This window comes from Myripristis murdjan, chromosome 1 (assembly GCF_902150065.1).
Source record: "Myripristis murdjan chromosome 1, fMyrMur1.1, whole genome shotgun sequence".
NCBI lineage: Eukaryota > Metazoa > Chordata > Actinopteri > Holocentriformes > Holocentridae > Myripristis > Myripristis murdjan.
The window spans coordinates 26613866-26638065 of NC_043980.1; the positions used below are offsets into that span (position 1 = coordinate 26613866).

At 41.5% G+C, this 24200-nt stretch overlaps 3 protein-coding genes across 3 annotated transcripts; all 3 read left to right on the forward strand.

Moving 5' to 3' along the window:
- The first annotated feature begins 703 nt into the window (after positions 1-703).
- On the forward strand, positions 704-6254 carry arpc1a (actin related protein 2/3 complex, subunit 1A). The gene is made up of 11 exons (XM_030067986.1): positions 704-1024; positions 1720-1813; positions 2158-2262; positions 2629-2851; positions 3415-3522; positions 3668-3771; positions 3882-3990; positions 4254-4329; positions 4438-4631; positions 5228-5318; positions 5416-6254. The coding sequence occupies exons 2-11, from the start codon at positions 1750-1752 to the stop codon at positions 5452-5454; spliced, it is 1113 nt and encodes a 370-aa protein (XP_029923846.1). The 5' UTR covers positions 704-1024; positions 1720-1749; the 3' UTR covers positions 5455-6254.
- Positions 6255-8480: 2226 nt separating this feature from the next.
- On the forward strand, positions 8481-13766 carry arpc1b (actin related protein 2/3 complex, subunit 1B). The gene is made up of 10 exons (XM_030067815.1): positions 8481-8655; positions 9230-9371; positions 10192-10296; positions 10410-10632; positions 11519-11626; positions 11723-11965; positions 12048-12123; positions 12296-12495; positions 13358-13448; positions 13620-13766. The coding sequence occupies exons 2-10, from the start codon at positions 9308-9310 to the stop codon at positions 13656-13658; spliced, it is 1149 nt and encodes a 382-aa protein (XP_029923675.1). The 5' UTR covers positions 8481-8655; positions 9230-9307; the 3' UTR covers positions 13659-13766.
- A 924-nt stretch (positions 13767-14690) lies between these two features.
- LOC115371270 (monocyte to macrophage differentiation factor 2-like) lies at positions 14691-23118 on the forward strand. Its single transcript, XM_030068553.1, has 7 exons — positions 14691-15008; positions 18054-18135; positions 18453-18613; positions 19219-19293; positions 19403-19504; positions 21659-21728; positions 21837-23118. The coding sequence occupies exons 1-7, from the start codon at positions 14995-14997 to the stop codon at positions 22038-22040; spliced, it is 708 nt and encodes a 235-aa protein (XP_029924413.1). The 5' UTR covers positions 14691-14994; the 3' UTR covers positions 22041-23118.
- The last annotated feature ends 1082 nt before the right edge of the window (positions 23119-24200 follow it).

The window sequence follows — 24200 nt, forward strand, 5'->3', positions numbered from 1 at the left end:
TGCCAGTGCAGTAGTACCTGCAAAACTGGCAACCCCTCAGTGAAAATAGCATGGTCTCCTCACAAAAAGAGAAGCCAAAAATTGCCAAAGATTCTTCATACCTGAGATTTATGGAAGGAAGTTTTTTGTTTTGTTTTTTTGTTTATGTTACCTAATGACAGTGATGACAACTGAATCATCCAGAAGAAATAACCATTTCTGATTATGATTCTCCTCACAGTTTATTGCACATGACATTCTCATAAAACTGCATTGTCCACAGTTATTCTGCTATGCCATTTCAATAGTGATTTTTTAACTATCTGCCATTAAACATGACAGGTAGGGCAGGTAGGTCTATCTGAACAGACAGTGAAGATTAGAGATGGACTCTGTACCCAGTCCCAGGAGTCGCACCTTGGACTATTCAACCCATCCCGCCACCAGCAACCTAAATCAAGTTAACAGCTGAGGTGATGCACATTTAACACGGGTTTGACCAAGTCTGTGTGCTGTGTGCTATCCTCTTTTATAAAGGGGGCTGTCTGGTACACAACTGGGAGAAGTAGTGAACCAGAGTTTTAGAAACATGTTTGCCAGTCACCAATTAAAAAAAAAAACAGAAGAAATTTGAGGAGAGCTTTGTCCAGTCTACACTAGATGGTGATGTTTTCTAACTGCACACCTGCCCATCTCGGACATTTCCTATTTGAGCCGCTAGAGGCGCCCTTTCGCAGTCGTAGTTGGTGTGTGTGAAACTACTACGTGAACGAGGTTATTCAATTGAATGTAAGCAGCTAGCGTGATGCTAAGCTAGCTGTCAGCGAGGCATCCACGGATTTCGCTGCCGAGTTACCGACGGCTTTCGCCGAATGCTTGCGGTCGCATCCGCCCGGCCGTCTTGACATTCCCTCTACATTCCTGGACGAATTCGTGTCGACTGCCCAGAGTCCGCGAATTCAAGTCCATTCCTGATCTAACCTTTCCTTGCTAACGTAACTTAGCTTGCCGGCTAGTGCTCACAAGCAGGACCCGGACAGACAAGGTAGGTTAGCATGCGGGCTAGCGGGATGTGTCGCTAACGTAACCGTTTGGAGTTCAGGAATCTCCTCGAAGGAAAACCCGCGGTCGGATCCCACGAAGCGAGGCCTTACGGTTGATATGTGGATAGTAACACGTCAGTGGCCACTGCTCCCAAAACGACAAATTTGATTACCAGGCCGAACTAGCATCCGTTAACGTTATCTATGCAGCTAGTTCACTTGTTTGTGGTAAAATTTACTTGCAAACCGTATGACTTGACTGTAACCTAACGTAAACCCAGTTGGCTAAGTCATGGCACGGGACTCTCATAACGGCTAATTATTATTGCCAGTCAGCGCTAATCAATAACAATCTTTAACACTTCTGTTAGCTAGCTTGTAGCGGTTGCCGGTGTAAATGCCCATTCGGCTTAAGTTGGCTAGCTAGTTGTAGCAGCCATACAAGTGTTCAGGGTTTAGATAATGTCACAAAGCTAATGTAAGTTAGCTAACAACTTCAGTTTCTAAGCCGAGGTCAGGTCGCAGTAAAAATTGAGTTAACCTGCTGGCCCAGCTGCAAAGTAAGCTGAATGATGTTGTTGACAAAGTGCAAGTTGTGTAAAGTTACGTCCCAGTAAAGACTGGGACCAGTCCCGTTGTTTGGTTAGATTTTGACTAGTCGCTGAAATTAGTTTTTTTTTCTGTGTGTCTTAAGCAGAGTTTCACTTAAGGACCACACCCAGGCAAGATGTCCCTACACCAGTTTCTGTTGGAGCCCATCACCTGCCACGCATGGAACCGTGACAGGACACGTAAGGCTCCAGTATATTCACTTTTTATCCGGGTGTAATGTTATCATTAGTCTATTGCACGCTGCTGCCACTGTGTAATAACGTTACAAATGCTCTTACTTCTTGAGTAATTAACAGATTGTGTTGTTCTTCTTTCATGCCACCATAGCGTCCATACTTTACGTTATTGGGAGTATAATCTCAGCATCATACAATAGCAGTGCACTAGTTTTCATTCTTGGGTTTTGAGAACTGGAGAGAACTACTTAAAATTGCTGCTGGACACATACCAGGCACTGGTCTGACTTGATTGTTATCTTTAAATCCATTGTGTTAACCTCCCGTCTATTGTGTCCTTTCTGCAGAGATTGCCATCAGCCCTAACAACCATGAAGTTCATATCTACAAGAAGAGTGGAAACCAGTGGGTGAAGACTCATGAGCTGAAGGAGCACAATGGCCACATAACAGGTATTAAGTTGGTCTACCTGTGAAATTACAATAATATGTATTTTTAGCCACTTGAATCAATGCCCACATAGTAAATCGTCCCCAGTGTTGCCATGACCTCTAAAAACAAATGCTCCTGTAATTTATCTTTAAGATAACAAGTTGTTTTTGCCACCAGACATATAAGTGACCTTATTGTGAACATCTGGAAATTTACAGATAAAATATTTCTGACACTGCCGTATGAAAACCTGTTGAATTTAGCAGTAGTCACTCATAAATTATCGTGTTATAATCGATTTAGTCAATTATAATTACACACTCTCCCTCTTTGCTTCCTTCAGTTTAATCCTTACGGTTTGTCATTGTCTCTCTGTTGTACTGAAGGTATTGACTGGGCTCCCAAAAGTGACCGTATAGTGACATGTGGAGCAGACCGTAATGCCTATGTGTGGTCCCAGAAGGAGGGAGTGTGGAAGCCCACCCTGGTCATCCTCAGGATCAACCGAGCTGCCACCTTTGTCAAGTGGTCTCCACTGGAGAACAAGTTTGCAGTTGGCAGTGGGGCTCGACTCATCTCTGTCTGCTACTTTGAGTCTGAGAATGACTGGTGAGACTCAGGATTCTTAACGAAATGAAAGCATTTTGCAAGTATATCAATATATATGCGTTCAGAAACACAATAATACAAGTAGGTTTTACTAGCAAGTTTTACATCTAAACATACAGTAGCCTATATTTTCACTTTTCACAAAAACTGTGTTTCTCAACATTGCAGCAGCTAGTGTGTCTTTTTGCACCCCTACTGCCTTACTTTTCATGGTCCTTAGAAAATTAAAATCATTAATAATTACTTAATTATTACTTGGGGGTACAGCTACAACTCCCAAGGAGACTTTATACAGAATCTGCTCTTTTCCACTTAGCTTGTTGCTACATTTTTTCCAAAGAGGATCTATGTAATGTTACTCTTTCTCTCCCACCAACCCCCCCTGCCTCCCCATCTTTTCTTTTGTTTTGGTTCCACGCTTACACATTTTGCATTTAGGTGTAAAGACAAAACTTGATATACCACACTTGGACTTCAAGCCAAGCATTAGTTTCCCCAAAGTGCTGAAGTTTTTACATATCCTGCATCTAAAAAAAACAAATGTGCCTTTTAATGTGCATCAGGTGGGTGAGTAAGCACATCAAGAAGCCAATCCGCTCCACCATCCTCAGCCTGGACTGGCATCCCAACAACATCCTGCTGGCTGCTGGCTCCTGTGACTTTAAATGCAGGTGAAAGTCACAAGCACACAGTATTTTATTGTTGTTTTATGGGCACAGCAGATGAAGATTTAACAGCTGAAAAAATGCTAACATCCACTGAGCCTCTTCTGTTTCCTGCTTTTTGGCCTTTTGCAACTCCCCCTCCCGCCTGCAGGGTGTTCTCAGCCTACATTAAGGAAGTGGAAGAGAAGCCAGGCCCTACTCCCTGGGGCAGCAAGATGCCATTTGGGGCTGTGCTAGCAGAATTTGGAGGAGCAGGTTTGTATCTGTCTTTTTTTTTTTTTTTTTGTGGCTCTTAAGAACATCTTCCATTTTACACAAAGTTGCCTTTTCAGCTAAACCAGATTTCCTTTTGTTTGTTTGGTCAGGTGGAGGGGGTTGGGTGCACTCTGTCTCTTTCTCAGCCTCTGGTAACCGCCTGGCCTGGGTCAGCCATGACAGCACTGTCACTGTGGTGGACAGCTCTAAGACCACTAGGTACGTGTGCATCCATGGACTGAGCTTGGTCAGTGCTGAAACCAGCAGTTCACAAATTAATTAACCTCATTAGTCCTTGGTGTAATTCATTCAGTTAGCCTTTGGCAACTACACAGCATAACATAAAAATACAACTTATGAATTGCCTGATCCTTTAGTGAAAAAACAGAATGTCTACTTTTTTAATTACAGCAAAAAACAACTGTCAAAATGGAACTTAATCTTTCCTTTGTGTGTGTGTGTGTGTGTTTGTGCAACTTCAGTCCCTCACAGCTGAAGACGGAGTTTCTTCCCCTCCTCAGTGTCATCTTTGTCTCAGAGAACAGCGTTGTGGCAGCGGTAAGAAGAAAATATACACAACGACAACTAGTGACTGATTTGCTTGCATAGATGTCTCTAGGTAGCAATGCTATTTTAAATCTGTTTAATGTGCGTGTGTGTGTCCAGGGCCACGACTGTTGCCCCATGCTGTTCCGCTGCGACGATGGTGGAACACTGACATTTGTGTCAAAGCTCGACCTGCCCAAGCAGAGTATTCAGAGGAACATCTCTGCCATGGAGCGCTTCAGGAATATGGACAAGAGAGCCACCACTGAGGACCGCAACACTGCCCTGGACACACTGCACCAGAACAGCATCACGTAGGTCACACACTCCCAGGACACACAGCAGGACTGGACTTAGTATTCAGTCATTTTAAAATATTCACTGAGTGAAGTAATTAAGTTGAAAGCGAACTGAGCCAGGGATGTCACCAGAATAGGTGTCAAGTCGATATCAAAATTTTGAAAACGAAACTATTGTTTTGGGTTTTTTTTAGCTCTGTTGTTAGTATCGAAAACACTTGTTTTGTAATGTAGGTTTATCCTTTATGTTGAAATACTGAAACAAGTTGCAGCCATGTTTAAAGGAATCAGAATAACAGAACATAATTATACCATTGTGCTATATTTACACTTCCTCTAATTTCAAATGAGTTTTTGTTGGGCCACCTGAAGGCTGCAGGCCGGTGTTGAACTGTAGTTCAGTGGGGTTTTTTTTCCTAATGTAACCCAGATAATTAAAGCCTCTGTTCCCTTACTAATGATTATACAAAGTTTTTCAGTAAAAGAGAGAGTGCTGAGTGGTATTTGTATAAGTTACCAAATTTCTGGTGTTTGACCTCTCTAAAAGTGGCACAGTAGCATGGAGGTGGTGTAAACACCCTCAAAATCTTACATATGTGTCTTCTTCCCAGCCAAGTGTCTATCTATGAAGGAGACAAAAGGGATTGTCGCAAGTTCTGCACCACAGGCATCGATGGGGCAATGACCATTTGGGACTTTAAGGTATGTACACAAACAAGAAGACTCTGAGCTTCTCATGCTTTGTTTCCACAGGTTATTCCTAAATATCCTGTGCACTTGTGTGTTTTTACCTCCTCAGAGTCTAGAAGCTTCGATCCAGGGTCTCCGCATCATGTGAAGGAATCGTGAATGAATGAACTGACGCTGCCGCCTCACCTCTCTCCTCGCCCCTCTCCTGTCCGCCCCACCTCCTCTGCTCCTCTGATGCAGCCAGTAACATACATGACTGACCACCTAAATAGTGTCTGCTGAAGCACTGATCAGACCATAACACACTTTTGTGCGCGTGTGCATACACTTTATCATACACACACACACACACACACACACACACACACACACACACAAACACACACTCTCTGAGCTGACGTGTGACATCACTGTTGATTTTTTTTTTTGTTGTTGTTGTTTGTTTTTAAATGAAGGCTAACCAGGGGTCAAAGTGGGACAGTCCTCTGACACGTATTAAATCTGACGTGAAATGTGTGTTTTTATGTTCTCTAACCTCCTGTACCAAACATTGAACACTAAAAGGTGCATTTTAGCCCGGAATCAGACTGTATTTCTCCTCAGGTTAACCTGAACATGATCTATGAATATCAGTATTTTAGAAAGAAGGCATTTGGTGTTGCTCTTCCAGGAGGTCCTAATAATTTCCAGCACATAAAGTCATTGTTTTGATTAGGACACCGTTCCCTGATATTCTGTGATCATGTTGTAGGTTGGCTGTGGAAAGCTGTACGGCATCTGATTGTGGAGAGAGAATGCAGCTGTCTAAACTCTGTGCGAAGTCGTGGCTGGCCAGCACTAGGCTCTGTAGCTACTACACTAAAACAACACAAGATGGAGGATTTCTATGTAACTGATCATGAACTAGACATGAAATAAAGATGAAGTACATTTACAGTACACACCTCATTTAACAGTCCTCTTTCTGTGTGTTTGTCTCCCTGAAAGGGGTAGTGGGTGGGTAATGTATGTGCTGTACTTAAGATCAACTTTATTGTGTAGATTTCATTATCAGGTTTATCAAGTTGTTTGTTTTTTTTTTTGCAGTTCATATTTCTGCTTGAGCATGCTGAAACATCTTTGTTTTTTTAGATAGAATAGTGATTACAAGTAAGACAGGAAGTGTTTCTAGATTATCTTGTATAATTGCTAGTGGCGTTAGGGACCATCTGTGGAACAGAAGATGATAAATTCTTTGCAGGGACTACACCATTGGAGAACAGTTCTTTTTTTAATGCACTATACCATCGATGGATTTTATATGTGGAGCCTTGTACTGCATCTCCATAGTATATATCCCTCATGTTTCTTCTAATCTTCTCTAAAGCAAGCTTTTGTATTTTAGAACTCTGATATAATTTTTCCTACCTATTATCCAGCTCTTGGTTTCCGTTCATTCCGCTTCAGCATAAAAATTGACTTTAAGAGACTTCAGACTTTCCTCACGCCAGTATTCCATCACTATAATGAAGTTGTCCGCATTCATTTAACTTAAAGCAGTAGTATTCTTGTGCTTTGATTACTTGAAATTGGGTAGAGTGAAATGATCTCTGTGTCCCTGGAGAAACGTTTGCTTTACACAGCCAGCTATCAGTTGTTGCTTTATGAATAGCAAGGACTTTGTTAGCCACAGAGGCAGAACATTATAAGGTGAGTATCTTAAACAAAAAATCAAATATGATTATCAAGATATCTTGATTATATGTTGTGAAATCTTTAGTACTCTTGCGTTGCAGTGTAAAATGTGGGTAAAATGTGAATGAGCCAAACATTCAAAATCACTGGTATGGTCCTTTTTAACTTGAGTGAAAATTAATTAACAGTAATGTCTTTTTAAATCCCTATGCAGTATACTGCAGATTATCACAGGACACATTTAACAGCATCCAGCTCCACATGTGCTGTTCTGCGGCCGACCTCATGCTCTGACCTCCATCTGGAGAGGTTAAGTGAAAAGATAGATGTCTGTGGGGAGCACAATCTTCTAAGCACAAGCAGGCATGAGGTTTGGCTTTAAAGCCTTAAACTAGCTCATTGGCACTCACTAAATACCACTTCTATAGTCTCTGACTTCCCCTGCTGGAAACTGTGAGTATTTAGGGCAAAGGCATTACCCTGGAACAAAAAATAGCTGACAAAAGCTAGCAGGCAGGTAAAATTCCTATTCCTTGTTTAAGTGTCCAGTGGAGAGGCAAGGGGATATTTCTGCGAATGAATTGGTAGTTTGAACTTAATAAATTATGGGAAAATAAGTTGATGCTTTATTAAGCAGCGGAGCAATATGTAATTTTTTTCCCATTAAAACTAACAGTCCTTTATAACCAAAATGTTTTCAAATTTTATTAAAAGTATCAGCTGTAAATTGTAACAGTGGCCAATTATGAATTAACCAGAATAATGGTGTTGGGTAGTTTAAACTTATGTTGTGCATGTAAAACACTATTCTGCAAAGTAACTAGTAACTGCAGCCACTACATAAATGTGTTTCCTTCTGAAATGTAGTGCAGACAAATATGAATTTTCTCCCAAACGGGCCATTCAGAACTGTATTTGAGTAAAAGTGTTTAGTTGCCTTCCATCTCTTGGAAGACGGAAATTATTACCCAAACGTGAGAGAGAAAATGAATGGAAAGTAGCAAAAAGAATGAATGCACATTCAGACTCTGCTCCCCTGACCCCACCCTTTCTTCCGCAATTTTGCAGAGCAGACTTTTCTGCCCTCCCCTCTTTTGGTCTTTCTTGTCTTTGCTCCTCTTTTATGCTGAAGCGACCATTCCCCCCTCCCCCCTCCTTTTGCTTGTCTTTCATGCTTCGCGGAACTTTTTTTTTTTTTTTTTTTTTGCCTCCCCCTCAGTTTCTGTCTCCTCCTCCTTGCTGCAGAACATTGTATTGTGCTCTCGCTCCTCCCTCTCTTCCTAGTTGTACTGAAGCAAAACTTTTAATCTCCTCCTTCCCTTCTTACAAAAAAGTATGTTCCCTGTTTCTTTCACATTTTAAATACGTTTCTTTGACTGTATTTTCCATATTTTTATACATAAGTTTGAGCCGTTCTCCCCTTGGAGCTGCAGTCAACCTCCCTGGTCTCTCTCTGAGTTCACTGTACCCTCCTCCACTTCCCTCTCTGACCTCTCTCCTCCCTCTCTTCACTTCACCCTCTCTCTTCCTGAGCTCACTCTGTCGTTGGCGTTCGCGTTGACTGGCCAGAGTCCGCGAGCTGAACACCCTTTTCTTTATTTGATCTGCAACCCTGCTCTCTCCCTCCATCTCCCTCCACAGCTATTCATCCTCTCGTCTCTGTCTAGCCCTCAGGGTAAGTAGCCCAGAAAAATCTTACACAGTTGACTGAGTGTGTTAAGGCATGTCAGCAACACACACTCACCCACCCACATTCACACACACACACACATACACACACACATTTTGTTAGTACAATAAATTTTAAAAATAACAGAAAGCGTGCATCATGTTCGTCTGCCTACACACACACACACACACACACACACACACACAACGGTACAAAGTGAACATTGATTTAAGCTTTATATAGGAGCTGGTGTTTGTAAAGTGACTGTAACTGACTGAGATGAGGATGTGTTTGTCCTCAGCCTCTGGGTGTGTACTGTAATTTTAAGTGTGTTTGTCTTGGGTGTTGGGGATGTGTGTATTACCCTTGACCTGCATCATTCCTCTCATACCTCCACCAGTCTGTGTTTCATTAACTTTTTTCTGTACCTAGAGAGTCAAAAATGTATTCTTTTACTTCCCAAAGTGCATAAATCATCAGTCCTGTCTGTCATGACTTATTGGTCTAGTTGTTTGTCTTCTTCTTTTTTTTCATGTTACTTCTGCCCTTTAATGAGAATATTGCAACTTCTGCTTTCTAGATTCAACTGCAGTCTCCCAGTACTCAGCGACTGGTTCCTCACATCACTTCCTCGTCTGCTTCTAACACCTGATTGGCCATGGCGTACCATAGCTTCCTGCTGGAACCAATTAGCTGCCATGCTTGGAACAAAGACCGTACCCGTGAGTGTGACCACCTTCTCTGATTGGTCAGTCTTGACTTTTGATGTATAGGGCTCTATCTCACACTAGGAATGTTGAGTGTCTGTGACATGGGAGTCATCTCGGCTCTAAAACCTACATTGTATTTATCAGCGGCTTCATGGACCATCTCGCCTCCGCTAGTGTCTCCCCCTGAGTACAGAGTGGTGTAATAGTTGGATGTTTGTGATTGGCCCCCAGGTGGGAGAAGGTATTTCCTGTTTCCTGTTGGAGTGAGGGGTGGTGCCTCTGAGCCTATCTGAGGGGCTCTTGTGCTCCGCAAGCGCCCGGAAACTAAGGCCATATTTGGCTGTTTTGATCATCGTCTTGGTTTCTGGGCAAAGCGGATGTAACAGGCGGCTGTTACACAGTCATCAAACAGCCTTCACACACTTGCAAGCGAAACACACACGCGCGCACACACACACACACACACACACACACACAAAACACATACTGAAGCTCCCACAGACAAACGCTGCCTCTGACTCATCTGCTGACTACATGTGCAGGGTTTGCTACAACATTATGAGAAGTAAGGTCACAGTACTGGCACATCATCTATTTAAAGATACCATGTGTCTGTGTACAGCCTGCAGGCAGATACATAATAGTTTTCCCTGTTCACATGAACCCAGTTCAGCTTTCAGAGTTTTATTTTCCTCACTCTGACATAATCATGTCTTATTAATCACTCTAGCCATTGTCCCACATTGCTGAATTCCCCATCAGTATATTTTATTGATGGGCTGTGCTTTCTGTGTTGAGATGCATTACGTTTATGTGTGCTTTTGTGCTCCAGAGATCGCCCTGTGTCCCAACAACCATGATGTTCACATCTACAAAAAAGATGGGACTAAATGGACCAAGATCCATGAGCTTAAGGAACACAATGGGCAGGTGACAGGTGAGACATACATACAAACACACATACTTACACACATATTCACACACAGATCATGAGACTTACTCACTTTACTTTTTTCCCCACTTCTCTCCACCATGTTTTCCCCCCACCAGGTATTGACTGGGCTCCAGAGAGTAACCGTATAGTGACATGTGGTGCGGACCGTAACGCCTATGTGTGGACCCAAAAAGAGGGGGTGTGGAAGCCCACCCTGGTCATCCTCAGGATCAACCGGGCAGCGCGATGTGTGAAATGGTCGCCACGAGAGAACAAGTTTGCTGTAGGCAGTGGGTCCCGTCTCATTTCCATCTGCTACTTTGAGCAAGAAAATGACTGGTGAGGACTGAGAGTGTATATCTGTGTGTGCTGCATGTTTTTGAGTTGTAGTACACATTTGTGTTTATATGTATCTATATGAAATATGAAATTTATATGTATCTATATGAAAAGACTGCACTGCAGCCCAATTTTAATTGGGCTGCAGAAATAGAAAAGAAATAGAAAAGGTGAGAAACCATATAATGTACAAAATGAGAAAATTATTTGCTAGTAATAATGCTATAAATCCCAAGCACTTAAAAGCAAATAATGGACACAAAACCAGGTTTAGAAAGGCAGCTATTTAATTTGTGTAATTTGTAGCACTGCCGATAGTGAATACATTTCTTGTTTTCTATGCATTGTACAGTTTCCCACCTTTTCTATTTCTTAATTTACACAAATTATGCATTGATGTGCTCCATTTGTTCATGTAAACCATATCCTAACACAGGAATTTCAAAGTCTGAGCCTGTGGGCCTCCCTTCAGACAAAGCTTATAAAAAGGCGATGCCACTCTTACCTTATGTCAAGTGTTGAATGTCTATGAAAGCAAACAGCAGCCACATGATCCCATAGACATGTGGGAATTCAAACATCCTTACACTGCTGTTTGAAATAATTTCAAACTGCAAGCAAATACATACAAAAACTGTGAGCAAATACATAAGAGAACTAGTGAAATTCCCCATAACTATCTCTGAACTATCTATTTTGAACCAAATGGCTGATATTCAGGCTATTTATTTGTTTCTACAGCTTAGTCTCCTCTTGCTAACTAATTCACCCTCTCACTCTCTGAGCATCCCCTGAAACTATTTGAGGCCCTCCTGGGGAGGGTTGCCTCCCACTTTGAAAGCCTCTGTACTAGCAGATTCTAGCATGCACTGTTTGCTGCCCACAGGTGGGTCTGCAAACACATCAAGAAGCCGATCCGCTCCACCATCCTCAGTCTGGACTGGCATCCCAACAATGTCCTGTTGGCTGCTGGCTCCTGTGACTTCAAATGCAGGTATTAAGAGAGATAAATGCATCTAAATATGCTAAATATGCATACACACTCGCAGAACAACAGGTAAAGACCCTCACCCCTTCTCTTTCCCTGCAGGGTGTTCTCAGCCTACATAAAGGAGGTGGAGGAGAAGCCTGGCCCGACTCCTTGGGGCAGCAAAATGCCATTTGGGGAGATGCTGTTTGAGTCAGGAGGATCCGGTACAGGGCCGGCGAGTCAAGCTGCAGCGGGAGGCGGTGGCTGGGTGCACAGTGTGTGTTTTTCACACTCAGGAAACCGTCTGGCCTGGACATCTCACGATTCAACTGTAGCTGTCGCAGAGGGAGGCAAGACATGCTCGTAAGAGAGGGCGGGGCAAGATGGGTGTGTTTGTGTTTGTGTGTATGTGTCTGTGTTCTGACCTTTGTCATGGTTTCTGCAGGGTCAGCAGTCTGAGCTCTGAAACGCTTCCTCTGCTGTGTGTCACCTTCATTACTGAGAACAGCATAGTGGCAGCTGTGAGTTTGCACACAATCACACTGCATTCACTCTCAATACACTCAACAATTCATAATTCAGTTAACTGCATGTTGTGCCATTTTTATTTACATATTTGTCGGGGATGTTTTTTAAACTTTGTGTTTGTCTGACTGCCTGATTGGATGCTCATGTGTTTTTGTGCTCCCGCAGGGCCACGACTGTTACCCGGTGCTGTTTGTGTATGACAGTGCCAAGGGCAGCGTGGCATTTGGGGGCAAGCTGGACGTTCCTAAGCAGGCGGCCCAGAAGGGCATCAGTGCCAGGGAACGTTTCCAGAACTTAGACCGTCGGGCCTCAGCCACCCAGACCTCTGACCAGGACCTGACCACCCTGCATAAGAACAGCATCAGGTAGGGAGCATACAGAATGTGTTTATGCATAGATATGAGAGGAATTGGAAGTCTAAAAACCCTTTATTACCACAGTTACAACAGACAGAAGCTGAGAGTGCGAATGAGCCACCCTGGCACCATTTGATTAGGGAATATAAATCTCTTAAATCTCTTTAGACTCTGTCTAAACTGTCCTTTCAAACATAAGGTCAACCAAGCCTTAATGGAGGCCCAGTTAATCCTTTAAATAAGACATCAGCTCTTGGGTTATTGCACTGTTATGTCCCAGGAGAGTTGAAGAAATGCGGGCATGTAGCACTGATATGTAACCATATGTGCAAATCTGGCTCTGGCTACTCGTCTTTTAAGATCTTGGCAACAATTCTGTCCAGGGGGCATGTACATCTCTTTTTGGCTCAGTAGGTTTCATACATTTTTGTGTCAACATCTCTTCCTATGTTTACTCCCCTAAAAATGTGTTGATATTAAAAATTTAAGCAAACTAAATGCTTTGCTCCATTTTTCACTTAGAAGTATAATATTTAGTCAAAACGTAGCAGCCTGATCCAGTGCGTAGCAATCCAATTACTCCAGTGTTTCTAAGAGATAAAATGCAGTGGCTTCATTGAAAATCAATACATCAGATATTACAAATAGTTTGTTTTTTTAGATGAACAGGCTCATTTAGATTGTTAAAATACAAAATATATGTCATAATAAAACATGAATCATAGAAAATACAAAATATTTACATATATAGAAGAAAGTTAGTATTGAGGGTAAATAAAGTGAGAGGATATTTAATTTAAGAGGTAGCACTATCCCTATTTCTTTGAGTTTGACTAACCCTAACCCTAACCCTTCATAAACACCATATCAGCCAAATCTCAGTACTGGATGGAGGACGGAGCAACTGTGCCAAGTTCTGCACCACCGGCATGGATGGAGGAATGGTCATCTGGGATGTCAAGGTAGTATACACGCAAACATGTGCACACACACACACACTCACACACACACACACACACACACACACACACACACACACACACACACACACATTGGAGATGAAAGATTAAAATGTCCTATTGTCATGAAAGAAGACCCTTGTATACACTGAATATTCCTCCCTCTGTTTTCAGACTCTGGAGTCTGCCATGAAGGATTTGAAGATAGTCTGAACCTGATGTTGTTTACATTACCCAGCACCGCTTCTGGAGATATGAAGAAAACAGCTGCCTCCATAATTAAGCAAAGCTTTTTGGCATTTTTTTTTTTAAATCAGATATTTTTTTTATATAACTGGTAAAACGACCAGACTTGGGTCCAACAGTATTTGAAATCCTTTTGAATTGCTTGGGTGAGTTTGTCAAGCAGCCTCAAATAAATACTGTACACATGCGGTTGATTGTGACCCTAAGTCTGCAAATGGTACTTAGTTGATGACTTAGGCTTGTATAATCACAGAGAGCTTATTCAGAGCTGAATGCTAAAAGCAGGTATTTTATATTAATCATGTTGAAAGGCTGCAGTACCTGTTAAATGCTTATGCTGGTCATAATATGCATTTAATAAATGATTACTTTTACAGTACTCAAGGTGCTCGGCTCATTGTAAGTGTGTGTGGGGGCGGGTGTTAGACAGAGAGAGAGGAAGACTGTATCTGTGAATGTAGGGGGTGTAAAGAGTTGAGCTGAGCAGATTAAATGGAACAGGGCTTGTGGCTCAGGCGTATCATGTCTCAAATGTCTCCATTAGCCTGATTTCCACAGCAGATGCTGGCGTCATGCCACACATCCTCACAACATCATCACCAATAATGAGAGAGAAAGGGGCGTCCAATTCATTTGTTTTGCAGAAAGGTTCAAAAAGTGGACTGATGACTTGTCTCCATCGACTTGAGAAATTTTGCTCGGCTGCTGCTGAATCAGACCTGCCCCAGCTCCTTTCTAGCTGGACATAATAATTAGCTACACACAGAGCCATGATCATAAGGCCATCATCATAACATTAATTATAGCATCAGCCAGCTTCCAACCCCATGACTCCGTCTCCACCTAGAGGCAGAATGAAGAACGACACCTAAAGGCACAAACACAGGCACACATCTCTGTGCTGTCTCTCGGTCCCTCTGAAAATGATGTGGCAGTCTTCACCTGTCAATTATCTCCCCCCTCGCCGCGTCATTATGAGCTGAAGCCTGGTGACAGACAGGAGCTGCAGGGAGACATTGGTGTGCAGGAAGCCGGCTGGCTCCTCAGAGACCCTGTACGACGCCCACACTTCCGGACTGGATCCTCTGGAAGCGGCTGGGTCGAGATACATCTGCCGCCTGGTGCTCCTTGAGATGAGGAGAGGACGGTGAAACAGCGATGCTCACCGCGCTCCGTTAGATTGCTCATTTCACGGGACAAATTGATTAAATCGCCGCGGTAATCCGCTTCGCACTCAGGGGGGGAATTCAGGCTCCAGCCCTGCTTTCTGTCCGCTGTCAACTGTTGCTTATTTCCACTTTAAATGAATCTTGTAAGGTAGGTGAAGTCATTTCATGTCGTTCTCTCTCCTGATAATATAATATGTGATGTTAGACTGCAGATACAAGTGTAAGTGTTTGCTCTCTTGCAGTCTGATGATCATGATGATCATGATGATGATGATGGGGGTGGGGGGTGATGATGATGGGTAGCTTGCGTTTGGTAATGGGGTGTCCAGTGCTGACAGCTACACATTTTCATTTGTATTATATTTTATGACAACATGTTTAAGCTGTGTTTATGTGCTAGACAAGCATCATCAACACACAGGCCTGCTGCAGGCTACCTGCTACTTACCCCCCCCTCATCCTTCTCTCTCTGTGTACATTTCTTTGCCCTGGGATGGAGCCAAATATCTGTAAGTCACTTACAGATATTTGGATTTCCACATCAGAGTTTTGGGGCCTGCATTCAGTCTGCCCTATGGGTTGTATTATTTGGGTTTCACAGCGGGATGAGGTCAAAAGGGAGCTGAGTGGAGCGGAGTAGCCCTGCATGAGACCTTTTAAGGCCAGATATGTCTGTTGGCCAGTCAAATTTTATCATGTGGAAAATCTGAGCTCAAACTGTTTCTCATTTTATGGATTTAGGCGGTAGGACATTGGGGAGACATCATACTGCAGTTTTATTTGCTGAAGGCTGAGAGTGTGATATGAATTGCGACACAAAGATACAGCTTTTTTCCATAATTTAAATTTCTCAGTGTTTTCAGTAAGTCTATAATTTTGAGCTGCTTTGCTGTGAGGTATAAAACAATTTCTCAACGACAGAGTGCCCTCTTGGAGACTGTCTTAAATATCTACCTTAGTGATAAATAGTAACTGTGTTTTGGATGATTTGGAAATTGCAGTATTGGTGAATATTGTGGTTTATTGTTTATTTATTGATTGTGTTTTTATTTAAATTTTTCAGACACAGTGGGGCTCACCTTGCATTTGTTTATATTCACATTTTGCCCACTGACTGCACAATTACACTAATTCCAGGATTTGCTGTGCACATTGGTCAAACATTTAAACAATGTTCACCATTCATTTAACTGAGGTTTCATGCTCCAATAAAAACAAGTCAAGTTGACACTTGCTTCTCTCCATCCTGGTCTTAGATATGACGAGTTTCCAGGGTAAAGAGAGAAGGCTGTTTCCAACACTCAGATAGCCGTAGCAGTGCTCCTCCCTGTCCAGTTAGTGTGCCTGTCTGTCTGGCCTCTGGCCTGCTAATTATCAGCCAGCTTGATAAAGTCATTAATGACCCAGCCAAGCCTGCTGGGCCTGGCACTCGCACATGCACACACACCAGGGAGAGAGTCAGTCAGTGTGAAACCAGGGTTGGATACAGGGTGAAGAGGCCGTTTATTTGGGACAGGACGGTGTGTTTCTGCGCCACGTTGCTCTGGGCTGGGTTAGTCAGTATTAATAGCACTCAATGAGTGTCACTCTAAATACAGCTGCTCAAGGAATGGGAGCATGAACAGGAAAGAGGAGAAAGAGAAAGGATGAGGCATTTTTGTCTGGACCTCTCCCATGATTACCTGAGGTGCATTTTGTACCTTCTCCCGCCACCACTTTGGATTTGTTACCTGTGCCTCAGTATCGCCACAGGGAGGGGCACGGTTGCCAAATAATTTCATAACTTTGATAAACCCATGACTTCACAGGTAGGCAGGAAAAACCCCATATTATATTGTGTTTTATGGCAATGTAGCTTTAAAAAAAAAAAAAAAAAAAAATCAGAGCCCCATAGAGACTCAATAAAAATATGTTTCTTAGAGCACCCACAGTGATATCTTGGAATTATGGGTCCATTTTATTACACAGATATATTTAAACTACTGTTCAATACACACTGTATTAGGCCACAAAATGGCCTGTGCTCAGCAGAGCAGCAACACTGTATATTACTAATATGTAACAGATCAGTGCTTGCTCTTTACTAGTTTCTAATTTTAGGAGATATATTTTCACATTTACAAATGCTGATCTGTCTATCTATCTATCTATCTATCTATCTATCTATCTATCTATCTATCTGTGCTTGTGTGTGTGTGTGTGTGTGTGTTAGAGAGAGAGGGGGAGAAAGAGAGAGGGAGAGAGAGAGAGAGAGACATCATTCTATCTGGGTCTCTGGCTCTGCAAGATGCAGCAGAAAAATAGGGAGCGGTTGTGGTTTGTGAGTGTCTGTGTGTATGTGGGCATGTGCACGTGTGCGTGTGTGTGTCCATGTGTATTCATGGATCTGTTTTTTCCTGTCTGTCCAGTTGCCTTTCCCTCTGATACATGTTAATTTAATTCATCAGAAGCAGAGGGCAGATATGGGAAGGGCTGAGGAGAGAAGGATGGAGAAGATGGTGAAGAGAGATGAAAGAAAAAAAAGGAGTTTTCTTGTATGAAAAAAGACAATCCCCTGCACAGGGGTTTCCATGACAACAGTGACATCACTGATGGAGTGCTCCTTCCTCAGCTGAACTGTGTTTATTTGGGTTTGTGTGTGTGTGTATCCCTGTTTGGAAGAATTCCTTCAAGCTCAGATTCAAATGGGAGCTCAGTTTATGTACATGGTTGTATGCGAGTATGCAGACATCTGTATCTATATGTGTGAAATGTTTATGAAAGAGATGAAGACAAACCTCTGTTCAGTCAGTCCATGGTTACCCACTGTTTCCAGGCAACAGCAGTCATGGCAACAAGTTGAAGGGTGATCTGGCTTGGTTTGAGCGTTGCTAAGCAAAAGGATGGGGTGGGGGGAACTCTTTCTATAAGTGCCATCCACAAACCATTGGATACAGATATTACAGACTTTTCAGGACACAGAGAGCACAAAAAAATGGCAATTCGTTTTTTTTTTTTTTTTTTTTTTAATCAGAAATTAGTAAGATAACTATGAAATGCTGTGTTGATTTGAAATTTCATGAACTTTCATCTGTCTAAATCAACAATTTCAGTAGGCTAGCCGTGGCAATATTAGCAAAATCTCATTTTTATTCAGAATGTGTAAGTGGCATCGCAGACAAAAATTATACGCATTGATGTGTGATAATTCCAGGTTTATGAACAACCGTGTTCCTCCTAACAAGAGATACCAACCCACAGAGTATGAGCATGCTGCCAACTGTGCCACGCATGCGGTTAGTACACACACACACACACACACACACCGTCATACAGTCTGAGTGGAACGATTACTGCACATCAGTTCCGTAGAAAGTGATCATTATGACACACAGATGAACACACACGCACACACAAAGTAGTTTAATTATTAACAAGGTTTTATCTGCGGTTGGTGAACGAGAACACAGGAGAAATCCAGCAGCATTATATAACACACACAGACACTGACACTGTCTTGTCACCACTGTGTTTCCTACAACTGCATGCATACAGTTTCATTCTGCTTATCTCTCAATCTTTGTCTCATGTTTCATTCATTTGATGAATTTAGCTGTGGATAATCCCCAGTCTATTGGGCAGCTCGGTGCTGCACTTCCAGTCAGAGGACCAATGGGAGCGTGTGTCAGCCTGGGTCTATGGGGCGGGGCTCAGCTCACTGTTCATCATCTCAACCCTGTTCCACACTGTGGCCTGGAAGAAGAGCCACCTACGGTACACACATGCAAACACATACACACACGCACACATGTTGTAAATGTTTTATTTGCACCTGCTTCATTAAATTACAATTTGGATTCTAATATTACAGATGCACAGCATGGTGAAAAGACATAAAAGGACACAAAAAGCCTTGTCTCTGCCACATGGCCAGGCTACCTCTTACTGAAGAGACTGAGCAAATTTTTGCAAGTTATTTGGGTTATTTTCCCACACTGTCTCTTCTCTCTCACACCCATACACACATTCACAAACAAAACAAATTGTATTCCCAGAAAAGCCCCAGTTTTGTGATTGCTGGTTAATAATACAGTACATTTGTGTAGATGAGTGTGTATCTGTGTATGTACATATGTATGCATATGTGTGCATGTCTCAATACGTATGTATGTATATGTATATATATATATGTATATCTTTTCTATTGTATTGGTTTTTCTGTGCATTTTATCTTCCCACATTTGTGAGGCACTTTGCAACTGTGTGTTTTAAAAAGTGCTGTACAAATAAAGCTTTATCTGCTTACGTACTTACATTGATTAAACATGTAAATACATTATCACTAGGCTGTGATGAGGTTGTTTTGTTTGTCCCCTCAGATCTGTGGAGCACTGTTTCCACATGTGTGATAGAATGGTGATCTATTTCTTCATTGCTGCCTCCTACGCCCCTTGGTAAGCAAACTAGCCTGTGATGTACCTGTGTGTCTGTCTGTCTGCATATGAAGGCAGCATATGCATAGTTTTAGTCATTTTTTACTGTTCATGCTTGTGTGCACAACAGGCTGAACCTGCGGGAGCTTGGTCCCTGGGCATGCCATATGCGCTGGTTAGTGTGGGTCATGGCTTCTGTTGGAACCACCTACGTCTTCTTCTTCCATGAGAGGTCAGTTCACACACATGCACACACACACACACACACACACACATCATATATCATTACATTACATTAACCTGTATTTAACCAGGTGAAAGTCGCATTGAGATTAAAATCTCTTTTACAAGAGAGACCTGGCCAAGCGAGCAGCATAAAAAGGCATACAGTTACAAAGACAAGATAAAAATATCGAACATTTTCTCACAGTAGAACATCAGTTACTAGGTATATAGGGGATTACGTAATTGAAGGATCAAATAAATGATCTGCAAAAACAATTGCCATCAGGTTACATTCCAGGTCCTTTAAGATTGAGGCCAATTCATCATGCAAGATCAATTCTTAAGAGTTGAAATCATTCTGTAAGGTGTTCCAAGTCAAGGGGGCCGCGTAATTGAAAGCCTTTTTGCCCAGCTCTGTGCAAACACAGGGAACAGAACATCTTGAGAATGCAAGCTATAATGGCCTTGGCATCTAATAAGATGTACATGTAAGAGGGAACCAACCCATGGAGAGTTTTGTTAATGAAATCCAGTGCATACGTCTGCGTAAATCCAGAGATGTCCACTTCCCTTTTGCGTACAAGGTGCAGTGGTGTGTAAGATATTTATAACCCGTGATACATAGTAAGGCACAATTATATAAAGTATGTAGTATGCCCAAACACTGGATAAAGACATCCATAATACAGCATATCAACATTTTCTAACAGAGCCAAGAAAGCTGCCGACAGATATCTCCTAGCTCAAAATGAGAAGCAGGATTTATTTAAGCTTAACTTCACCTTGAGCTTGCAGACAAGATTTGCAATATGAGATGGACAAATGATGATCAATGAAAATACCCAATTACTTTTAACTTGATACTAATGGAAATTCTTTCCTGGAGAAGTTAATGTTCTTAGACAATTAGGCAGTAACTCTCTAGATTTGTCAACAGTGAAAATTTAGTTTTGCCAGCATTCATTTTTCATGTTAAGTTGTCACAGACAGTACTGAACAACATCAAATGCAGACTGCAGAATGTCAAGGGCCTCAGCAAATAAATAATTGTATCGTCTGCATAAAAATTATACATAACATTAGACAAATTATCACAAGGGTTATTGACATATATTGAAAATGATATAGGTCATAACACAGAACCTCGGAGCTCTCCTTTGGACAAAATCAAAAAAGAACAGGTTGAACCTGCCATCTGAAAGCATTGTGTTGTACCAGACAGATAGTTAACTAAGCTACTGCTTGCATAGACAGGCCAATGCAGAGGATGTTCACAAAAATAAATTAATAAAGACAGCTGCCCAGATATTTTTGCAGTCCATTGCCTCAGTGGTGTCACTTACTACTTAAGGAGCACCAGTAAATATGAAATATACTGTAAAATTTCAATTAAAAGACAAAAATATTTCAATATTGATGATTATATTACAACATTGCAATATTGCAATATAATCATCAAAATATACTTAAAACTATTAAAAGGGCATTAAAACATACTGGAATCACTTTACCTTACATTTTGTTTAGAAAGAAAAAATATTTTTATTGCATCACAGATAGGACATGCATTTTTTTAGTGAACATCCTTTGTAGTGAAAACCAAACAAGGACAGATCCAGATTCTATAACACGCTACAATATCATAGTATGTCTAGCTCACTGACTGTATGTCAGTGAGCTAGACAGCTTTTTCAGGTCAGTTGTGACTATATTGACAATTATTCTGATTTACAATTATTGCAATAATGGAAATTCACTATGATCAACTTTTCATTAATGTTTTTTAGCACAAGCCACTTGACATTGTAATTATGCCTAAGTGCTTGATGGTCCAGTGTACATTTTGAAAAACATTGTATTTTATGTCTGAATCTGTGAGTGGCCCATCACAGTAAGGCATAATAATATCTTAATTTCACTACAGGAGAGACTTGATGTTCTCTGCAATTAGGCGGAAAAAATATGTGCATATAAATATTGGCAATCAGCCAAAAGAGTTAGAGAATATCGGCATATTGGATGTCGACAAAAAATCAAATATCATGCATCCCTATTGTGAACTGATTTCTCATTGTGTGTTGGTCTCTATCTGTCCCTCAGCGTTGGACTGTCTCTCTGTCTATCTGTTTATCCATCTTATCGATCTATCTCTCTGTCCCAGGTATAAGATCATGGAGTTGATCTGTTACACGGTGATGGGGGTCTTTCCTGCCTTGGTCATCCTTTCAATGGTGAGTCCCCACATCCAGTTTCACCCTTATTCTATTTTTGCACACTTATTGCCTTGTTGTGTTTTTAAAACTTGAAAAGTACAAACTCCTGCTTTTTGCCTTCATCAGCCAGAGCAGTCGGGGCTGTGTGAACTGCTGGTGGGTGGGGCCTGCTACTGTCTCGGGATGGTCTTCTTCAAAAGTGATGGCATTGTACCGTTCGCTCATGCCATTTGGCACCTGTTTGTAGCCATGGGAGCAGCCATACACTACTACGCCATCTGGAGGTACCTCTACGCCCAGCCGCCCAATCAGGTCCAGACCTCCAGATGACATCAGCACTGACCTCACAGGAAGCTGCTCCTGTGTTTTAGCAAATTCAAGGAGCTAAAGTGGAGTTTTCCTTTTCCCTTTTCTCGGTTCAGTCCAATTTCAAGTTATTTCCACTGCCATTTTGTTTGAGTTGTGATAGTCAGGGATTAAATCAGTATTCTAAGAAATTCCTCACTGTGTGGTGCACCTCCGCATTCAATGTCCTGGAGATAAATTGAGGGCAGTATCTTGTTGTGAAGTAAGATATGTTTACAGTTAGATGACTATACTCATAATTACTTGTAGTACTTTATTTCAGGTATTACCATCAACATTTGTGTTATTTTGGTTTTATTATGTTTAAGAGCCAACATATGAAGTTGCAACGGCATTCATTTTCTCTTTCGGCACAGAGCGCTAGATAGTATCATAATTATCATAATTATTATTATTGTTGTGATTATAAATGAGTGCTATCTATTAAGCTATATGGTTTAGTAATGGTTGCCGCAGTCTGTGATTTACTGTGTGATTTTCAAATCAAGCATGACAGTAGAGTGACATTTTTAATTTTAATAATGGGTATACAGATATTCATGGTTTGAGTCTTGAAGACTCCACCTGAGTGCTTCCACTTTTGCAGGCTTTACACAGTTCTCATCATAAAGTATAATTATTGAATTCTGATAGTTTAATGTTGAATAGGTTTAGTAAATTCAAGATGTCATCATTAATACAATTTACACAGTATATATTTACCTGTGAAGTACACTATCACCCTCATCTAGTTTTTCTTAAAATTTTCTTTTACACAGTAGCTTTAGCTGAATCCCAATATTCTCTCCATCCTCTCCATCCGAATGCTGGATGGGAACATTTTGATATGTCAAAGCAACATGGTTGAACCTCAGAGGGGAAAACCACTGTCTTATTCAACACTGCCAGAAGACAGATTTACTGCCGCAATCAATAGCACACTATTATAAATAAACTATGGTTCTCACTTGAAAGGAAACCGAAGCTATAGTATTGTTGAACAATCTGGCTCAATATTAAGGCATCTCAGGTGTGTGTGTGTGTGTGTGTGTGTGTGTGTGAGAGAGAGAGAGAGAGAGAGAGTTAGAGATTGTCAGTGAAAAACTGAGTGAGTGTGTGTGTGTGTGTGTGCGCGCGCGCGCGCGTGCGCGTGTGTGTGTATATTCTGTACTATCTGACTCCCATGAATCCAAAGCCTCTAATCGGCTGAGTCTATGTTTACACGTGAACGCATGTATCGTGGACACATGAAACATGTAAGAAATGTATTTGAAATTTGTATTTACTCCAAGTATTATATGTGATGGGTCATGGTATATTGAATAGGTTATGATGGGAGGCAAAGTCTGGCTAGATGACCAAAAGGTCTTGTTCTATCTAGCAGTCTGTCACACTAGCATGTACAAGGTCTGCTGAGTAACAGAACATACAGAAGTTGTCTTGTGCTCATAAGTGTAAAAAATCCTTTTATTTTAAATCTCTTCTCCTCTTTCTCATATTTATCACTGCTGTGTGTCTCTCAGGATTTAGATCGGTTCAGGCTTAAAAGGTATTTTGTCTGAAGCTGCATTCAAGGACCCGAAAGCTGCTTCAGCTGTTGGGGAAACAAACTGATCAAATAACAACAAAGCTGCTTTATTTTACTTTCACAGCCTCTAATGCTGTTACACTTAATGTAGTTCCTCATGTTTAATTATATACCCATCACAAAGAAGTGCTCCAGTCCCAAAGTGTGGCATCAACAACATGTATGTAATTTTGGCATCCATGAAACAGAAGAGCCTGTTATGCAGGCAAAAATTCAAACAATCAAGACTGGTATACAATCACTGCAGATACTGTATTTGCAGATGTGCTCATGCCATGTGTAATAATGTAACAAATCTACATATTTTGTAACTAATAAGCAGCTATGTCACTGCTGGATCTGTCTCCCCTGCTGCATCACTGCCTCTGAACATGTCCTGTTGGCTCAAAAGAACTGTTTCATTTCAAAAGTCCATTCTGTATCTAACTTAGTGCTTTTCTTGACGTCCAGAATGAATGAAGTAGATACAGACCAGAAAGCAACACAGTTTCGAGTGATGACACAGAACTGAAAAATTGTTTTGAAGTATGCACAACAACCCACAATTGTAGTAGTTT

Coding starts and splice junctions, on each gene's coding strand:
- arpc1a (XM_030067986.1), top strand. CDS start 1,750: ATGTCCCTACACCAGTTTCTGTTGGAGCCCATCACCTGCCACGCATGG. Junction 4,330..4,437: donor AGAACAGCGTTGTGGCAGCG/GTAAGAAGAAAA, acceptor GTGTGTGTCCAG/GGCCACGACTGTTGCCCCAT. Junction 4,632..5,227: donor CTGCACCAGAACAGCATCAC/GTAGGTCACACA, acceptor TCTTCTTCCCAG/CCAAGTGTCTATCTATGAAG.
- arpc1b (XM_030067815.1), top strand. CDS start 9,308: ATGGCGTACCATAGCTTCCTGCTGGAACCAATTAGCTGCCATGCTTGG. Junction 11,627..11,722: donor TCCTGTGACTTCAAATGCAG/GTATTAAGAGAG, acceptor CTTTCCCTGCAG/GGTGTTCTCAGCCTACATAA. Junction 11,966..12,047: donor GAGGGAGGCAAGACATGCTC/GTAAGAGAGGGC, acceptor TGGTTTCTGCAG/GGTCAGCAGTCTGAGCTCTG.
- LOC115371270 (XM_030068553.1), top strand. Junction 18,614..19,218: donor TGGAAGAAGAGCCACCTACG/GTACACACATGC, acceptor TTGTCCCCTCAG/ATCTGTGGAGCACTGTTTCC. Junction 19,294..19,402: donor GCTGCCTCCTACGCCCCTTG/GTAAGCAAACTA, acceptor TGTGCACAACAG/GCTGAACCTGCGGGAGCTTG.